Source organism: Euwallacea fornicatus, chromosome 35 (genome assembly GCF_040115645.1).
Source record: "Euwallacea fornicatus isolate EFF26 chromosome 35, ASM4011564v1, whole genome shotgun sequence".
NCBI classification, from domain to species: Eukaryota; Metazoa; Arthropoda; class Insecta; order Coleoptera; family Curculionidae; genus Euwallacea; species Euwallacea fornicatus.
The window spans coordinates 2,227,027-2,244,260 of record NC_089575.1 but is presented as its reverse complement, the minus strand read 5'-3'; the positions used below and the strand labels follow the sequence as shown (position 1 = coordinate 2,244,260).

General features: G+C 39.0%; 1 protein-coding gene across 2 annotated transcripts in view; it reads right to left on the bottom strand.

Annotated features, from left to right (window-relative positions):
* The window catches only part of hh (hedgehog signaling protein), a 50,753-nt gene that overhangs the window by 25,805 nt on the left and 7,714 nt on the right, over positions 1-17,234 (bottom strand). The window contains exon 1 of one of the 2 annotated variants that reach the window (XM_066300092.1): positions 1,848-2,537. The exons of the other annotated variant lie outside the window; for it this stretch is intronic. Coding sequence (XP_066156189.1) covers positions 1,848-2,138 — 291 coding nt within the window. The 5' untranslated portion in view covers positions 2,139-2,537. Of the gene's footprint in view, positions 1-1,847; positions 2,538-17,234 lie in introns of those variants that run through there. 2 annotated transcript variants of the gene reach the window in all.

The window sequence follows — 17,234 nt, the reverse complement described above, 5'->3', positions numbered from 1 at the left end:
TGGAAGCAATCAGCACAGATTGGTGCAAACGTTCCAAAACGTGCTTGATTTCATTTGAAACCTTTAGGCTCTTAAGCCTAAGCTCAGACGTACTTTTTCCGGCTACAGTAGACATACTAAAATCCGCAATTCGCGAAATTTCCACCTCGACGACGTATTTGCTATACACGAACATACAATGGACGGTTCTAAAAGAGATGTAAATGGGCCTACAGGGTGGACTCTTAAGGAGGATCTCCGTCTTCAATAGGAGCGAAACTGCAGTGCCGCGAAAAATGACCGACTTTTATTGAAGCTCTTCGGTGCGCGCGACCATTTCTCCGCCATTTTCCAAAAACTACGAAACAAATGAACTTAGATTCTCTTGCGCCCAAAATGTCGGCTTTCACGCGGTCTGCGTTTGACCCAATCGCGTCATGCGCACGAAAAAGAATTAAACTGTGAAACGGGTAAAACCAAAATTCGGTTTTGTAAATTTTCCAGTTTCGAAAATTCGGAAGCTGCGGCTGCGGCACTGTCGTAAGTGCCATATGTGAGCGTCGGGCAACCCTTACGACTACAAAACTTTTTTTTTACTTTTTGAAAATCAGGGGCGTGCCAGTCAGAATCGCAAGCTTTTGCAGATGAATCTCTCAAATTTTGAGTGTCCAAGATTACAGAAAATTGCGCAGCTCCTCGAGCGAGACTTAATACAAAACGTCGCAAATAAACATCAAATACGTCGATGGTTACAGAAATTGCACATTTTTGCTTCTCGAAAATTGAAAAATTATTAACAAATGCATTATTAACGTGTTTGTTCCTTTAAAAACTTCACACCATTTGTAAAGAAACTGCAAAATTGCATCAAATCCCCTTTGGATATTATGATTGGCATCTAGGTGCATTATGTTGTATTTGTCCATTCTAAAATTAACGTTCACAATAAAAAAAAACAAAATGCATTTGATGTTTTTATAATCCCAAAGGAAACTGTTAAAAATGTGTTTTACAATAATTACGCCACTTAATTCGAATTTAATCCTCTGAGAAATAAATAATGTTCGTTACAGCTATATTTAGCAACATTGGATTTACCAAGAGTGAACTTAATGGTAAGTAATTGCCATTATTTATAGACAGGCAAGTATGTGTGTTGAAATTAGTAGTAATATCAAACTAATAGAAAAAATCTAATGTAAATCTCGTATTGGGAAAAATTGCATTTTTTGCGTTAAGGAACGGCGTCCTGGTTCCAACTAGAGATCACTTGAAGTACACTCGCACAAGAGCTAGAATTTCCGAAATTGTCCAAACAGCAGGCGCCATCTCTTGCCGCCGCAATAAAGCTTGCAATTTTCGGCTTCAAATCAATTTGGCGGTTATCGAATTGCACTGAGATAAGTATTGTAATGTAATCAACTCGTGCAATAATATGCAATAAATATTCATGGGTTTTTGGAACATTTACTCTTCAGATGGCACAATTCACGTTAGCCTTAAAGGGGGATTAAAGTTCTAAAATTACATTAATCGATGTTGACCCAAAAACTACTATTATTTTTCCCACTTGAATTCAAAAGTAGACGTATAATCGAAGGTTACCGCGGCGCTATATTAGTTGTTGAACTCTCATATAGTATAAATCATCACAGAAAAATACGGTTTCCCATAATTACAGAGTAATCTTAGTAAATAAATCTAATAATATTTATTGCGGTCTCAGTCGCTTTTTAATCATTTAAGAGAGGTGTTGATGCAAGGCGCATCCTACAATATTATTTGTTTGCTTTAATGAGCGGCAACGAGCATTAATTCAAATTGAAAAGGAATTTATTGCCACCTGGCTCATTGTTTTTGGTACTCACCAAAGTCATGAACCGGTCAGCCCCAGTGCCCTCCTCATCCCTGAAGATAATATCCGGATTGTAATTGGGCTCCAAATCCCGGAACCGTGAGTCGTTCCGACTCACTCGACCCTCGCTGAGTCCGCTGGCAGTCAGAGTGTGTTCCGGCACATTCGGCACATGCTCGCAAATCACTAAAGGGGTAACTCTCGATTTGACCCCCCGATATCGGCCCATCCCGCGGCCCGGCCCGCACCCCAATGCACCCAGGACGAGGCCGAGGGTAACCGTCGCCACCGCGCACCACCTCATGACCTCACCTAGCCAACCTCATCACTATACATCACCCTAGTGACGCTAGTTCCAGCCAGTCCTAGCGTCGCATCTTCACTAACCGTTTGAACCTGAACGATTTGAGATAGGAATCGGCCACCTTTATATGCTCAGTATCATCTCAACGTCACGTTTGGCGCTGCCACGCACTTGTCGCTTTTGGTCACTTTGGTACTTAGCTAAGTGCAAGTAAGTGCTTAGATGCACTTGTGCTGAGGTGAGGCGCAGACTGGGTGCCCCACTCGGCCTGCTTGGCCATCTTCGGAGCCTGCGCGCTCATTGGCCGGCGGGCGGTACCCAGGTGAGGCAGATGGTACCTGGGGCTCGCAAATCAACGCTCCTGAAGGGTTCTTTGGCTTGCGAAACGCGTCGGGAGCCCGATGGTATACCTCGGCGACAGGTCGTCGTCGCTTGACGTCATGAATGCTTTGACAAGCCGGTGGTACCTAAAAATAGCGCACGAAACGGGATTGATTCGGGTATTGAGGACTGAGGTTAATCTAGGAGAAAAATCATTACTATTTAGCAATCAATTACACATTTGGAATAACTGTTAAGTGGGTACTTGAAATTGATTTTGAATTGGAGCATTGTGCTGGTGGTATGTAGCGACCCAATTCCATTAGGATTATGCTACGCGAACCTCACATCGAATCTCTAACTACGACTAAGTCCGAGAGTGCCCTAAAATCGCACTTTTAAGTTCGAAAATGTGCATTTTATGCTTTTCGTGCATATTTTGTTGAAGAATTTGTTATAAATATTCAATTCAAAGTGCATGAATAGTAATGAGCAAAACAAGATCAAGACTAGACTGGTGTTGGTGTTATTAATTAAGTTTTTTATTGTGTTTTTTGGTGTCTGATATACCAGTTTAGGAACCTCTTCCATGCCAACATTTTTTTTTTTTATTAGGGATGTAGTATGCGGGGTTCGATTGCATCGATACGCCCAAAAAATCTTCAATACTTGTTTACTTTTTTGGGTTTGGAAACTGAGAAAACAATTAAGCAAAAATTACAGGTTCTTTGAAAATTCTATAGGCATCGAGAAAACAAGATTACTGACTTTAGTAAATGTTTAAGGTCTCGAATATTAATAAACAAATTTAGAAATTTGTCAACAGACTGTGAAAAATTTTGTGGCCTTCCTAGTGGAGTTTAAAAAGTGACGACAATATTTTTAAAATATTGCAATTCCTCTTTTTTGCGTGCGCTACTGCTTTTGGCGAGTTTTTGAAACTCACAATAGGCACCTACACATCTAAGATATTTTAGTAAAATCAGTATGTGTCTCAGAAAGACCTGAAAACCGATAAAAATTCAAAAAAGAACGAACCAACTTGAGACAACTTTTTTTGAAATTTGAAACGACAGAAAAATGTGCTCCGCTCACTTTATTGAAAATTGGAAACTTCGAAAATTTCCTTAAAAAACTAGAGTTTATCAACAGGTTTTGTGAAAATCAGTGGTCTTCCTAGAAGAGCTTGAACACCGATAAAAAAATTATTTTGCAATACAAGATTCCTAATTTTTTCTAAGTTTTAGGCAACCTCCAAAAAAGGTGTAAGAATTTAAAATGTCGACGAATCTCGTATACAAGATGTTTCTTTTCTATTCGACTCTCAATTGGAATATTTTAAAAATGCAAGATTTATATGATTTTTTCTACCAACTCTCGTATTTATTGAAATCTTTCAAGCTTGATCTTACTGTCATGTGCACCATCTTGGTCTTGGCTAAGACCAATATTCATTACATGTATAGGGCTACGCAGCGAAGCCTCGCCGACATTTATTTCTCCAAATGTAATGAAGTTACAAATCAAAATTTGGGAAATTTTTTCTTCGGCTGAGGGGGGAGAGAGGAATTAATTTTTTTTTTTGAGTTTCAGTATCGTTCACAATTGAGCTCAAATGTTGGATTTAATCGAAAAGCATAGAATTGAGCGTCTCTTAGCGGAATTCATACCGAAAAAGGGGTTCGCATCGAATGTTTCCTCTTTTTCCTTGTTAAAACCTCGAATACAACAACACGTATTAAATTCAACGAGTCATCAATCGAAAGAGAATGTTAAATATTTTTTCTTACATCATATCTTCACAAAATGGGCATCGTTTCTGTTGTATACTTTTACCATAAAATAGCAATTTTCGCTACAAGAACAAAACATAAATCCCCATTTGCCAGATTTATTTGCAGTTGGGGCTCTATTCCCGCCCCCTGTTGCCCCAAATTTCTCAGAAACTATTTAATTAATCATACCCAGTTTATACCATTAAGACTCCATATTGGACTTCGGTCCACAATTCAGCTTAAGGAGTTCTAAAAATTCCGCTTTTTTACTTGAAAAAGGTGCATTTTATCCTTTGAATGCATATATCTAAAGTTCTTGAGACATTTGGTGGAGATACGTCAGAAGATAGTTCAAAGTACATGAATTGGGCTAAATAATGGGGCCTCGTGGAGATTTCTATCTTCAACCGTAATGAAGCAACAGATCTGCAAAAGTTAAACCATTTTTTTTCAGCCAGAGATAAGTTTCATTATTGATGAAAGTCACAGACCAAATAACGAATTTCGGGGGTAATTTGCGAGTCACGAAGCGCAAAGAGTCATAATTTTCGATAAATGTCCATTTCTTATGAATTATCTCCAACCTGCGCAATTGCTACATATCGCTGAAAGACCTGGATATAACATGAAACGGCGCCCTCTGGTGGTACTCACGACCTTCAAAATTTGGTTTCTGCCACTAGCATTTTTGCGCATTCCATATTCGCTTTTAACGCTCTTAAAAAAACCACTTCAGCAAACCTTTGAATTCCGAGAGGAGTGACATGCGCACACGGCAAAAAATATCTAATTTTCCAACTTTCAACAGCCAGGTGGCAACGTTGCTTCCGAGCACATCGCTGTCAGTCTGACGTCCGCCTTTTGAAACAAACGCGAAGGACAACGTTGCCATCTCCCGATCTTGACTCGGTTACTCCGATTCTGAAGTAAATTGAGAAATGTGAGGCGCTTAAAACTAGCACGCAAAAAAGCGTCGTAAATGAATAATATGTTGTCTCATTGATAGTCCATTCATGTGAGTTTATGATACAACAAAATTTAAGTATCTTGAAGTGGCAAATAACATTTGATCCGAAAATACGTCGTTGGATAATCAAGTGCGTTCATTAGCTCATTGGCAGACATAAATCTTTAGGTTTTATTTGATGGCATCCGATGAGGTAAGTGTGTTTGTCTACTAAAGTGGGTTTTCCGTAATCACACAAAAAAGGTGCCTATATGTAGTGGTATCACTTACCATTTCAATATTTTACATTTCACGTAAACACTCACGGAATTAAAGAAAATATACTAAAAGCGATTATATTGCGGCGTATTTTCTTGATACCCTGCCCATGCGAATCACCAAAACAACACTGTGCTTCTAAAGAGAAGAACAGAAGCTGAAACAAAACACCAAAAAATGACGTTTATCTTGCTTATCATTGAAGTGATCTTAATACTGCCCTTTCGCTCCATTCCTGCGTTTGGATTCAAAATTTTATAGGTCAAATGGAAAACAGTATTCCGATTTCAAAAGCTCATTTACATAATTCACTCCAGAGGACGGGAACACATTGCCGAGTGTAGTAATTAACCATGCAAATTGCCACTTTGAGGGCCATTAAGGAAGGTTTTAAGTTGTTGAAAATGAGGGGCTGCACCACTGATTTTGGTGCCAGGTAGAAAAACCAGTAGCGCAACAGTTCGAATTTATCGAACATCCTTGTGGGGCCATTTTTTGGGATGGGAGATCGGGTCCGCGTTGCCGTTTCATGCACCCCCACTGATTTCTAGCCCAAGCAATGGGCTTGGGTTCTCGGCAAATTGGCGACTACGCTACACGAAATCGGCGGCGTGGCATCCCTGGTTGGTCGGGATAAATTACCGATTCAAAAATTTTATCGCTCAGCCGCTGATTTTCATCCAAGAGGTGGTTTCCACGCTTCTGTCGGGACAAATGCGACGAAATCCTTCGGAAAATTTGTAACTTCGATTCCTGTTGAACGCCCGAGGCGGAATCTGAAGACAGGGTCGCGCCAACGAAGACTTGCCGGAGGTTCTGAACGCCTTTTTTAGCAAATATTTACGTTTTTCTGTCACTGATTTCCGTACGATTTGGAGATTTCCAGCGAATCTCATTCCTGCCGAGCCCATAACTTTTATTCCCGTCTCTAAACATTAATCTCAATGAATTTGCATAATCGATTCACATTCAAGATCAATGTTACCGTATACGTGCTAAGATCAACTAGAAAAGCTATGTTGTTTTTTTCAGATTTTTCACAAGATGATCAACAAGGAACTGCATTTACTCATACATTCGTGTTTATCGAAGTTTCGTGGAATGATAATTATTTCCGGAAATTCGGCTTTTTAGGGAATTTCATGTCGCTTATGTAACAGTCCGAAATGATTCATCTCACGGACTTCAAGGCCGGAAACAAAAGAGGGGCCCACGCTGATCATGTCGTAAGAACCGAACAAAAGGATGTTTAACGAGATATCTATCATTAAATCGACATGTATATAGAGCATGGTCGCTGGACCAGGCGTCATCAAGTTAACACAGATTTTGTGTTAACTCCGAATGATGGATAAGGGTCATTTGTTATAATTTTATGTATCTTGATACCCTGACGCACGGGAATCTTATACCTGCGACAACTGCATTGTTTCGCCTCTTTTATCTCAGATATTACAATATGGACGATTAATTACGGCCGTTATGTAGGGCAGGGATGACTCAGGTGATTTATGAGGAAAGGATGCTTTGAATAATTGCGATGGCTGATGTTAGTTTACTGCCTGCTGCCATGTTGTCAATTGGATATTAGAGAAATACGTTAGCAATGAAATGATAATTAGAGTGAGGAATACGTATCTACACACCTACTACAATAAAAAAAAATAAATAAAAAAAAACATCGATTGCAATGATATAATCCTAGGGGAATAGCGTGACTTGTGAGAACCGTAGTTAAGATTTTATTAAAGATTGAATTAGCGGTTTTCTTCATAATACAAAGCGGTGTATTTTCATTGACAGAAAAAAATGACGCAAGTCATATTAATGAAGAATTTGCGCAAAAATTAGAGACCTTGGAAAGAGATAATGTCTGCACGTCCTCGACTACCACCCGCATACCAGGCGGAAGACTTGTTACGATTGGAGTCTGTAAACACTGCGATGCTGTTCGGTTCTTCTTCTAGTTCTTCTAGTAAATTACCCATCAAGTACTGATTGATGGCCCTCTTGTCACTGATGCCTTTCAGAAGTGCTCGCGTCTTTCACTACATTGTGGAAACCCCTGAGCGGGCACAGAGAGGGACTTCGCAAAGGAAAAGCTCTGAGAAGAATCAAATATTGCCGAGTCTTCCTCTGCGCGCCCATTTCTTGAGCGGCATCCTCTCTAGTCTTTGAACAATTTTTTGCTCGCGTTTTTTTTTTATGTACGGAAATTGTGGCAAGGACGTGTTGAACCTGAGGCTGAAGTCACGGAAGGACATTCAGCGTCCGCCATTGCGAGTGGACACAATTCGTATGTGGAAAATACAATTTTAATGTGTTGTTGAAGTTTGCATTTTTGCTTTGTGGAAAAACCTGACATCGTAAAAATATATTCAACCCAATATGACTTGCGTTCATATCGGAAACCGACAGTTACTTCGCTTTTTTTTTAATTGGAATGCGGCAGTTTTCTTATGGAAAATAAACATAAGTACCATAATGCCACGTACCACCAACTGTTGCACCGTGCACTTGTAGAGCCTTACCAAAACTTAATTATTGCTTAATTATAATTAAGCTATTTGACATAAATTGTTAAATTAAATCTTAAATTACCGAAAAACGAACACACTTTTTTAGAGACAACCAAGTAATTAAGAAAAATATGTGGAAAAGTCGTTGAAAAAACTTATCAAAATTGAGAATGCTTAAATCCTAAAATGTAAGTTTTTTCAAAGGCTTACAGTTATTTTTGCATTATTCGATTGTTGGAAAAAATTCACAAATACGACACATATCACAAATATCAAAAACTCATAATTTTCGACTAAATCGAAAAAACTCTTAACTTCTTTATACTGCGTAGGTAATAGATACATCAACATACGTTTACAGGATCAAATGACTTAGTGTTTATTTTGATTGTTAGTTTTGTTTTCTTTTTAGTTTTATTAAAAACGTTTATGTTACTCTAACGATTTAATTAACAACAATAAATGTTTAAAACCAATCTGCAGTAAATCTTCCAAAGGTTGCCCGTTGGAGGCAAAGCATTATTGGACACGTCTCGTAACAGCTCCATTTGCAGCTTCTTGAATTTCTTGAGGAGAAAGAGAATTGAAGGCATTTCGCATCCCTACAATGCAGCCTCTCTTGGGGTGTAGCAGAAAAAATATTTTATGTAAAACCAACCAAAATCAACATTAAGCAACTTGACCGGGTAAAGGTGCGCTAATGTGTCTATTACCTACGCAGTAGAACGTAAAAATTGTAAATATCAATAATATTTTTCAAAAACTTTTTCAAATGTTTTTCTTAATTTTCTAATTGTCTATAACAATGCGTTAATTTTCCAATACTTTAAAATTTACTTCCTCGATTTATGTGAAATAGTTTTATAAATAATTGAGTTTTAGTGAAGCTCTACAATTTCCAAGGGTCTAATCTAGACTTTTTGAGATTAATGGTAAAAAATGAATTAAAATTTTACCTTTCAACACCCCGTACACGTATACCCGAAACCATCAACTTTCAGATAAGCAATACCATCTCCAAACTTCACCAATTGACGTGTAATATCTTCAGCTTTCGACTGTCCCATTTTGATCAATCAACCTGTATAAGTAAGTTTGGTAGGAATACTCGAATCTAGCCAGTTTCGAAAGCAACGAAATGAGCGAATGTGTATGTATTCTGTAAAGAAATTAGTTTCTGGGCACAGTTATCAGGACTACGGAGGACCAAGAGTTACGTGGAAATTACAGTGAAGGAAAATTCCGAAAAGACGATTTATGAAAATTAGTTAAAAAGGCCTAGTAAAATTGGTCGGATGGGGCTCATCGGCCAACTCATGTGCAATCACTATAGTGAAAATGGAAATAAAATACTTTGCATGCATAATTGCCATTTCCTTCCACTGTACGACGCTAGCGCTCCCTGAACGCAATATTACGAAATTCCACTTGGCCGTGATGTATACCAGCGTGTTCTAGAAGATTTATTAGAGGCACTAGACATTCCGAAAGAATGATTTTATTGAAAACCAATTAGAACTCATAAAAACAATTAAAAACACCATAAGAAACACATTAATTGGCTCTGAAAAACCAAAAACAAGTTTTTTAAGTGGAAACGACGAGTAATTTCTTGTTACGCTCTTGGAAGTTTTCAGTCGCGCGAGTCTTGTCAATTTTTTATTGTTACAGAATCTTTATAGATTTAAAATTTATATTCGATTTTCACTTCATTCCAAATTCACGTTGATTACGGTCCTGTTTCTGTGCCCTCAACTTTGTGCGTATTTGTATAAGGACCATAAGAGAATCTTACATCAGGGATTTCAGTCATATACGTTTAATACATAACGATTATAATATATAATAATGATTATAGTACGTAATAAGGATTTATTGCCAATTACTCGTTATAGAATCATGATAATATGCATGATATCCATTATTTGGTACTTTTATCCGTATAGCAAATTTTCAGACGCTCACGTGAGCCCTCCGATTGAGGCTCCTAGATGTCGCCCCAGGCAGGTCCACGGACAAAGTTAGGAAGAAAAGTTTTGGGAACAGAGTTTGGAGATTGCTAAGGACTAAAATTAAGTCAAAAGTTGTGGCAATGTTATTTTCAAGTGTGAAGTCGACTGGTGTACGGTTAGAAGTCATACTCAAGTATTAAGTGACACGTCAGATCGGTCATGAGAAGCTTCGATTGTAGTGCCTAGATGTCGTCACTGAGAGGTCCATGACAAAAGATAAGAAGAGGAGTTTTTGGAGGGGAGTTGCGAACCGTTTGAAGCAAGTTACGAGCTGAGAAAAAGTTATTTTCAAAACGTGAACCAGATAGAAGTGCAGTTACAAGTTGCAGTCAAAAGTCAATTGGCTCTCAAAGGCCTCGACTATGGCCCTTAGATGTCGCCACTGAGAGTTTCATGACAATAGTCGAAAAGCAGAGTTTTCGAAAGGGAGTTCAGGATTGCGAGGGATTAGCATCAAGTTACGAGCTGTGGCAACGTTGTTTTCAAGTATGAACCCGATGGACGTGTAGTTACAAGCTCCAGGACGTCGCGAGTAGGCTGTGTCGAGCGATTCCTGCTGCGAGGGACACGATATTAATATTCTGACTAGTCACCGAGCTATTCGAGAGAACGTTCGTTGGAGAACTAGCTGTTTTCATTGGTCTAATCGAGATACTTTTAAACCGCCAAAAGGCAGTTTCCAGCCTTCGGGGAACAACTCTCGAACCCCTTCATACCTCACTGGTGGTAAATTTCGACCATCAGGAGTATCTCTCCCCAACTGCCTGGGTCAGCTAATAAATAATGGCATACGAACACGTAGGGAAGGTAATTTTACCTGCAATTTGTTGCCGGCAAAAGGTCCGGCATCTCGTTTATTCGCTCGAGACGCATTCTGTGCGCATTCCAATAGACAATTTACACGATGGCAAGATCCCATTACTCGGCATATAAGTTTTTTGCCTGGCAAAAAGCTGACGGAGCCATTGAGACATGAGGCCAAAGCTAAAAGCTCAGCTGGGGCGTTTTTCCTACTCCCTGTAAGCCGCTTAAGTTCCCATCGTGTGTGTGTGTGTGTATGGTCTCTGAAGACTAATCCTTTGAACGTTGTCATAGTTACTAAGTAATATCGCTACCAAGTGATCGTACGCACCAAGTAACGGTCAGCTCCCTCCGACTTACATTCGTTTAAATGCTCCAGAATTTGGTTTAAGAAATTTATCAAAATATCACAAAAATGGTCGCGCGAGTCGATCTAATTAAATGCGGAAAAAATGTTTTAATCGTACCACTAAGAACACTTACTAAAAAATGCATTAAAAACAGTTAAGTACCAGGGGTAGTTTCAGCTCGTTCAATGGTTTTTGAGGTCTACGCACTGAAGTTAACAAAATTTATTTTCTGCAAGTTCGTCAGACATCGCCTGTATTTTGTCGAATTTGGACTTTACATTTTCGATCATATTTTGAGCAGATATTAGGAAAATTTACAAAGAAAAACCGATAAAAAAATTGATACACGCAGAAAATTTGTACATACATAAAGTTCCTTTGGAATGTGAGATATTTTTTTTGTAAAGAATACCGCAACCACATTAAAAATAGAGAATTTTATGGCTTAAATATGGGATGTTCGTTTATCAAAATTTGAAAAACTCTGATGACTTTTGAAGGTTTTCGGCGAAAATTTAAATTTTGAATTTTCACTTTTTCCTCGGCTTATTTGAGGTGGCAAATTCAAATTGATTAACGCTTCATCGTTCAACTTTGCCCATTTAACAACGGACCGATGCCATATATGAAATCCAACATTTCAATTTTCGACACCCAACATCAACTTAGTTTTCTCTTGTCGGCGCCATCTTGAACTTTCCCATTTTTTAGATTTCAGAGCAAATTTAGTGAACACGAATTTCGCACGTCCGGTGCAGAGTTTCTGGAAACGGACTCGTGAGTGAACCATCCAACATCAACGAGACGAATGTTCAAGCGACGATAAACGGGAAAGTGAAATAAGCGGAGATGCGTAAAAACGACGGATAACTCACTTTTGAAGCGGTGGAAGGTACGCTTCAGAAGTAATTGGTGTAGGCGTCAGGAAAGTCAGGTGAGTTCCGGTAAATTGAAGGTTAACGCAACCACCGTCGTTGATTATTTAACGTGAAAACCACAGTTTTTCACGTTCAGGTGCAATTTCACCGTAATTTTTATCGTGGTCCAAAGATCTTCGATATGACGTAAACCCAAAAAGGAATATTCAGTTGTTTGCGACGATCATGGCGCCGTAGCGCCATCTTTGGCAAGCGTGCCAAAGTAGTTCAACGTACAGAGGCGACAAACGGAACAATTGAATTGCGTTTCGGAAGTTCCTTCCGGAAAAATGTCAGAATAGTGCAATGTATGGTAGCAACCGACGAAACTCCTTTTTGGGGAAACGTGATGATAATATTACCGGGTAAGTCTCCTTTCAAGTGCAAAAGTGCTTTCTGTGATTGTTTGGAAACATTTCCTTGAATTTTTTATACTAAAATCTATTGAGCAATTTCCACGCAGTGGATATGTGGGTCAGTTACTACTTACATATGTTTCAAATCACTTAAATTTTTATTCTTGCCACAAAATATAACGATTGACAGTCGCTTTATGTAAAATGAGAAGTCATATAAATTTAATGTGATAAAAAAATAAAAATACGTTTGAATATCTAAACATAACTTTATATTTTTGCGCTGTTGCCGCTTAGTTTGTTGACATTTCCATTTAGTGCGGTGCTTTAAACCATTGTGTCCTTCATCAAATTTGGCGGTAGAAATTTGTCCTTTTGACAACAAAAACAGTGCTCCTGGTTATTTATTATCGGCGTCGTTGTTATTATTGTTGTTACAATACCCAAGTTCTCAAACAAGCGGTGCGAGGAGCGATGTACAAGCACCAATACCTGAGGAATTTCTGCTACATATTAATTTTGAAAAAACGCGGTTTCACTGCTGCTAGAAAGTCTTTGATACGTATAAAAAGTTACGTGATTTGAACGATAAGACCTAAGGGCACTTTGTTTTTGTGCATCTTAGGGTTGCCCCCCGAAAATTAGGTTTCTCTGTCGTGAGGTCCTCTTTCGTATCGCTGCAGCCATGTCATTGTCTTTATACTTATAATGAGTTTTATTACGTTATTGGCGTCATTCCCTGATGGAACGAAAGGAAAAATTAAGAATAAAAATGCATTTGACTGTCTAATGAACAATTTGGATTTCATGATGGTTTGAATACCGGTAAGGCCATTTAAAATGTAAATTTTAGTTTTTTCCTGAAGATGAGAGTAAACTTTTGCACTCGTAGTTGGAGCGCAGGCGGGAATATGTTGCGGTCCATGGTTACTTTTCAGCTGCCAGGGAAATTCGACCAAGAATTCCGAAACGTTCGGTGTCCTTATCCCTTCCGTTAAGACACAAATGCAGGCATCACGTCGGGGAACAGTTTTGTGATCGTAATATTCCCATGATCTAAAACTCTCACGTCATGATTGCTCGAACAGTTGGCAGTTCTGATAGTACTACAGACGCCGCTGATTACTTTGGACCCCTATTCTACAACGCATTCTGCAGGAAGTTACCACATTCGCTAAGGGGGCTACCTGTCGTGGCATTCACCTTGAAAATTAAAACGCCTATTGGCATGTTAATGAATATCTCTCTCTCTCTCTCTCTCCCTCTAGCCCTGTCTTCCGCTCGCTCCTCTCCCGCTCAATCTCTGTCTTTCCCTTTCTCTCCCTCTTTCGCTTTCTCTTTCTCTCCCTCTTTCGCTTTCTCTTTCTCTCTCTCTCTCTCTCTCTCTCTCTCTCTCTCTCTCTGGCATTCTCTCTAACTCTCCAACTTTGAACTGCACTCTCCAATGTATTTCGATATGTATTACATGTTGCGGAATGTGTATTGCATAACATTATTAGCTTATATTTTGCATTTTACGCGTTTTAGCACTTACACTGATATCCGGTACAAACCAATTTTCCTCCAGGGCACCGATAAAAAAATCTACTTATTTATTAATAACGTTACTTCTCCGACAATAGAGGTACTGCGCCGTTCGTCAAGTGTGAATGAGTTGAATCTTATCAAGATTGCACATATATCGTTCAACAAAATTTAAAAAATTTACGATACGTGGAAGAAATCCACCTTCATGCAGCAGCAATATTTATAACTTTAAGCTTTACAGTGAAATTTACGGTAGCTAATTCGTACCATAAAACTAAATCAGTGACAAAGAACCAGGGCGATTCAGTGCCTTTGAACGTTTTATGACGGCCCTGTAAATATTTTCTAAACACTAAACGTCTCGGTCCCAATGGCCTCCTGCAGCTCGTTGACTAATTATGAGGCATCGTAACACTTAAATTACTTCATGGTACTACAGATGATTTTATGCTGTTTCATTATTTCCTGGATTTACGTGAATAAAGCGGAGCCAAATTGGGTCATTTGTTATAGGAGAAGTTCACAGCTGTTCATTGTACAACACAAAAGGAGTTTTTTGACTTATTTCTTCCAGCGTTTTTGTTCGTTAAGAATTACGATTTTGACATAATTTCGGACGGAATAGTTTTTTAGACTTTATGAGGCAACGTGGCAACTGCGGAACAAATGGTTTTTGTGCCCTCGTTGCGTCACTCCTATTGGTAGCCGAGTGAAGACCAGTTTGGCGAATAGGGAAAAATCTGTTGCTACCTTGTCACTTCGCAAAAAAAAGTTCGAAAAGGCAAACTTTTAGAAGCTCGTTTCTCCATCATTTTTAAAGATAAAGTCTTCCACATAAGGCAGTGTTGTACCTCTGCCCTTCTACTTCAAATTTTGTCACCATAGTCATACGTATAGCAGTAAATTTCCCACTTGACTGAGTTGCGTGTCTGCAAAACTGAAAAAGTACCATTTCAAGCGACAAATTACAACTTTTTGAGCCGTTTTAGGTTGATTCAGGTTGATGGGCGAAAGTGAGATATTTCGAAATTGTAAATAACCACGGGTCGTGATTTATAACGCATTTTATGCATATTTGAAGAAGTGAACCTAAAGCACGGGAATAGAACCGAAATTTAACTTAAAACATGTGAAGCAAGGTGCATAATATCCGAAATTAGCTGTGCATATTTGATAGCTGTAAACCTGAATTCCGACGAAAAAAATGCGTGTTTTCTTGCTCATCAAAGTGATTTCTCTATCGTATATATTGTAGCTCTTGCCGTTTTCGAGATATCGCTGTTTTTGCAAAAGGTGTACAGTATCGTGGCAATTGGAAAAAAATTTTAAAAGTGAAAAAAAAGGTTAGAAACTTCTGGTATTGTCACTATGTAGAGTACAAATTTCGTTGTAAGGTCATTTGATAGCTCCATTTTGAATATTTCCCTAATATGCGTATAATAAATATTTCAACGAACAAAATTACGGGCGTACAAAGGTGAAAGCGCCCCCTTGCGAGCGCCCAATTAGAATCATCAAAATGACTTCCTAATGAGAATTTTATCGAATATTTCCGAAAACGAGCAGTTTCTAGAAAACGTAGGAAGATACGTAATTACTGTTCCCCAAAGGCAAAATTGAAAATCGCAGTGTTGCAACAGTCTTTTTTCCACTTATGTTGGTCCCTATGGAGGTCTCCATAGGAGTGACGTCACAACTACGGTAGGCAGGAGCTGTTACCACATTGTGCTAAAAAGTAAAAAACATGTTTTAACGAAGCAGCAAATGTGTTGGTGAAAATTTCTCTCTCGTTCTTCTCCACTTCGTGGTTTTTGTCGTTAGATCTTCTAACACGAGACGGACTTGGAGCTGACCATAGAATTCACCAGGATGTTTCGACTTGCAATGTACTATTTTATTTATTTATTTTTTTTTTACTTTTATAACGTGAATTTTACGTTAAACGTCTTGAGGCCGGCAACTGCGGTTTCCAAATGCAAAAACACATGTCCGTCCACATCATGTTCCGAACGTAAACGTACGTTCCTGCGAAGACTTTTTCTTCTGCGAGGCCCCAAAACAGCTATCGGCGCGATCAGGACCTCGTCATCCATAATACATGACCGTAAAACAGGCCAAAATCGTTTAAGATTTTCATAACGTCGGAACCAGCGCTGGCCTACAAACGACTTAGGGCCTCGTTAGAGAAGAATGGTCACAAAAAGTCCGGCAGGTTTCAGGCGGTCATTCGTAGACCCTCTGCTGAGACCGGACCTTAAACAAAGGCCATTCAAAGATCTCGTTTTACCATCCCAATGGACCATTTTTGGCTTTTTTCTGTTACCGTTAGTGGCAATTTAACTTCTTTGGAGCAATGCAAGTCGCATCAAACTTATCGCTTTGTTTGCTCAAGTAATGGTATTTACTAATTAGAAAGCCTTTTAAAGGAATATTCAGCTTCTACTTAACGCAACGGTTAAGATTCGTTTAAGTGGTGAAAACGTCGTTAAGCGACCCTCAATAGCTGCAGTTATATGGTCTTGGACTGCTTTTGTTTCGCCTGCGTATTTGCCCATGAGGATGATAAGAAGGTGGAAGGTATATGCCAATGAAATCAGAATCAACAAGATGAACAGTAAAGGGCATTCAGGATTCAATCAAACGTCACTTCTCGTAAACATGGATTTGATTTTTTACATGGGAATCTATACCTTTAAAGAAGAAAGAGGTGAACGCACTTTATATTGCATTCAACATACGTTAGTGGGTATCAGTGTATATTTTGTCTTCGGAAATTTTATATTGAATTTGGTAATCTGGTGTTTGCCGTCCGGTGCTACAGCAGCTGTAATCCAATCCTTTTTGTAAAGGTAGGGTTACACGCGTTTACATACCTCTTGCATGACAGCACCTTGTAGTGTCAACACTTTGGAAAAAAGTACTCAAATATTTCTTTCAAGGCGAGACCCAACGGAAGAATCATTTAGCAAGATTTTCAATAAATAAGGCAACATAGCTCAGTTTTTGACATTAGCAATTGTGACGTTGTCCCCACTGACAGAAATCTGTAATACGAGGACAACAGACTGCTGCGACGTTGCCAGTACAACGAACGCCCCCAGGGTAGCTAATTTCACGACGAAACTTCCGTTCTCAGGTTTTGTGATCTCCACATGTCCAAAGCTCTCTGAGCGTCTCTAGGAATTGCTGCCGGTTAGGCCTTGTGAGCGCGTTTTGGGCTAAATCGGGAGTCGTCGGAAGCAGGGAGGGTAAGTTTCGGTTATTATCTCTGCAGCAACTCTGGCGTTTTTGAC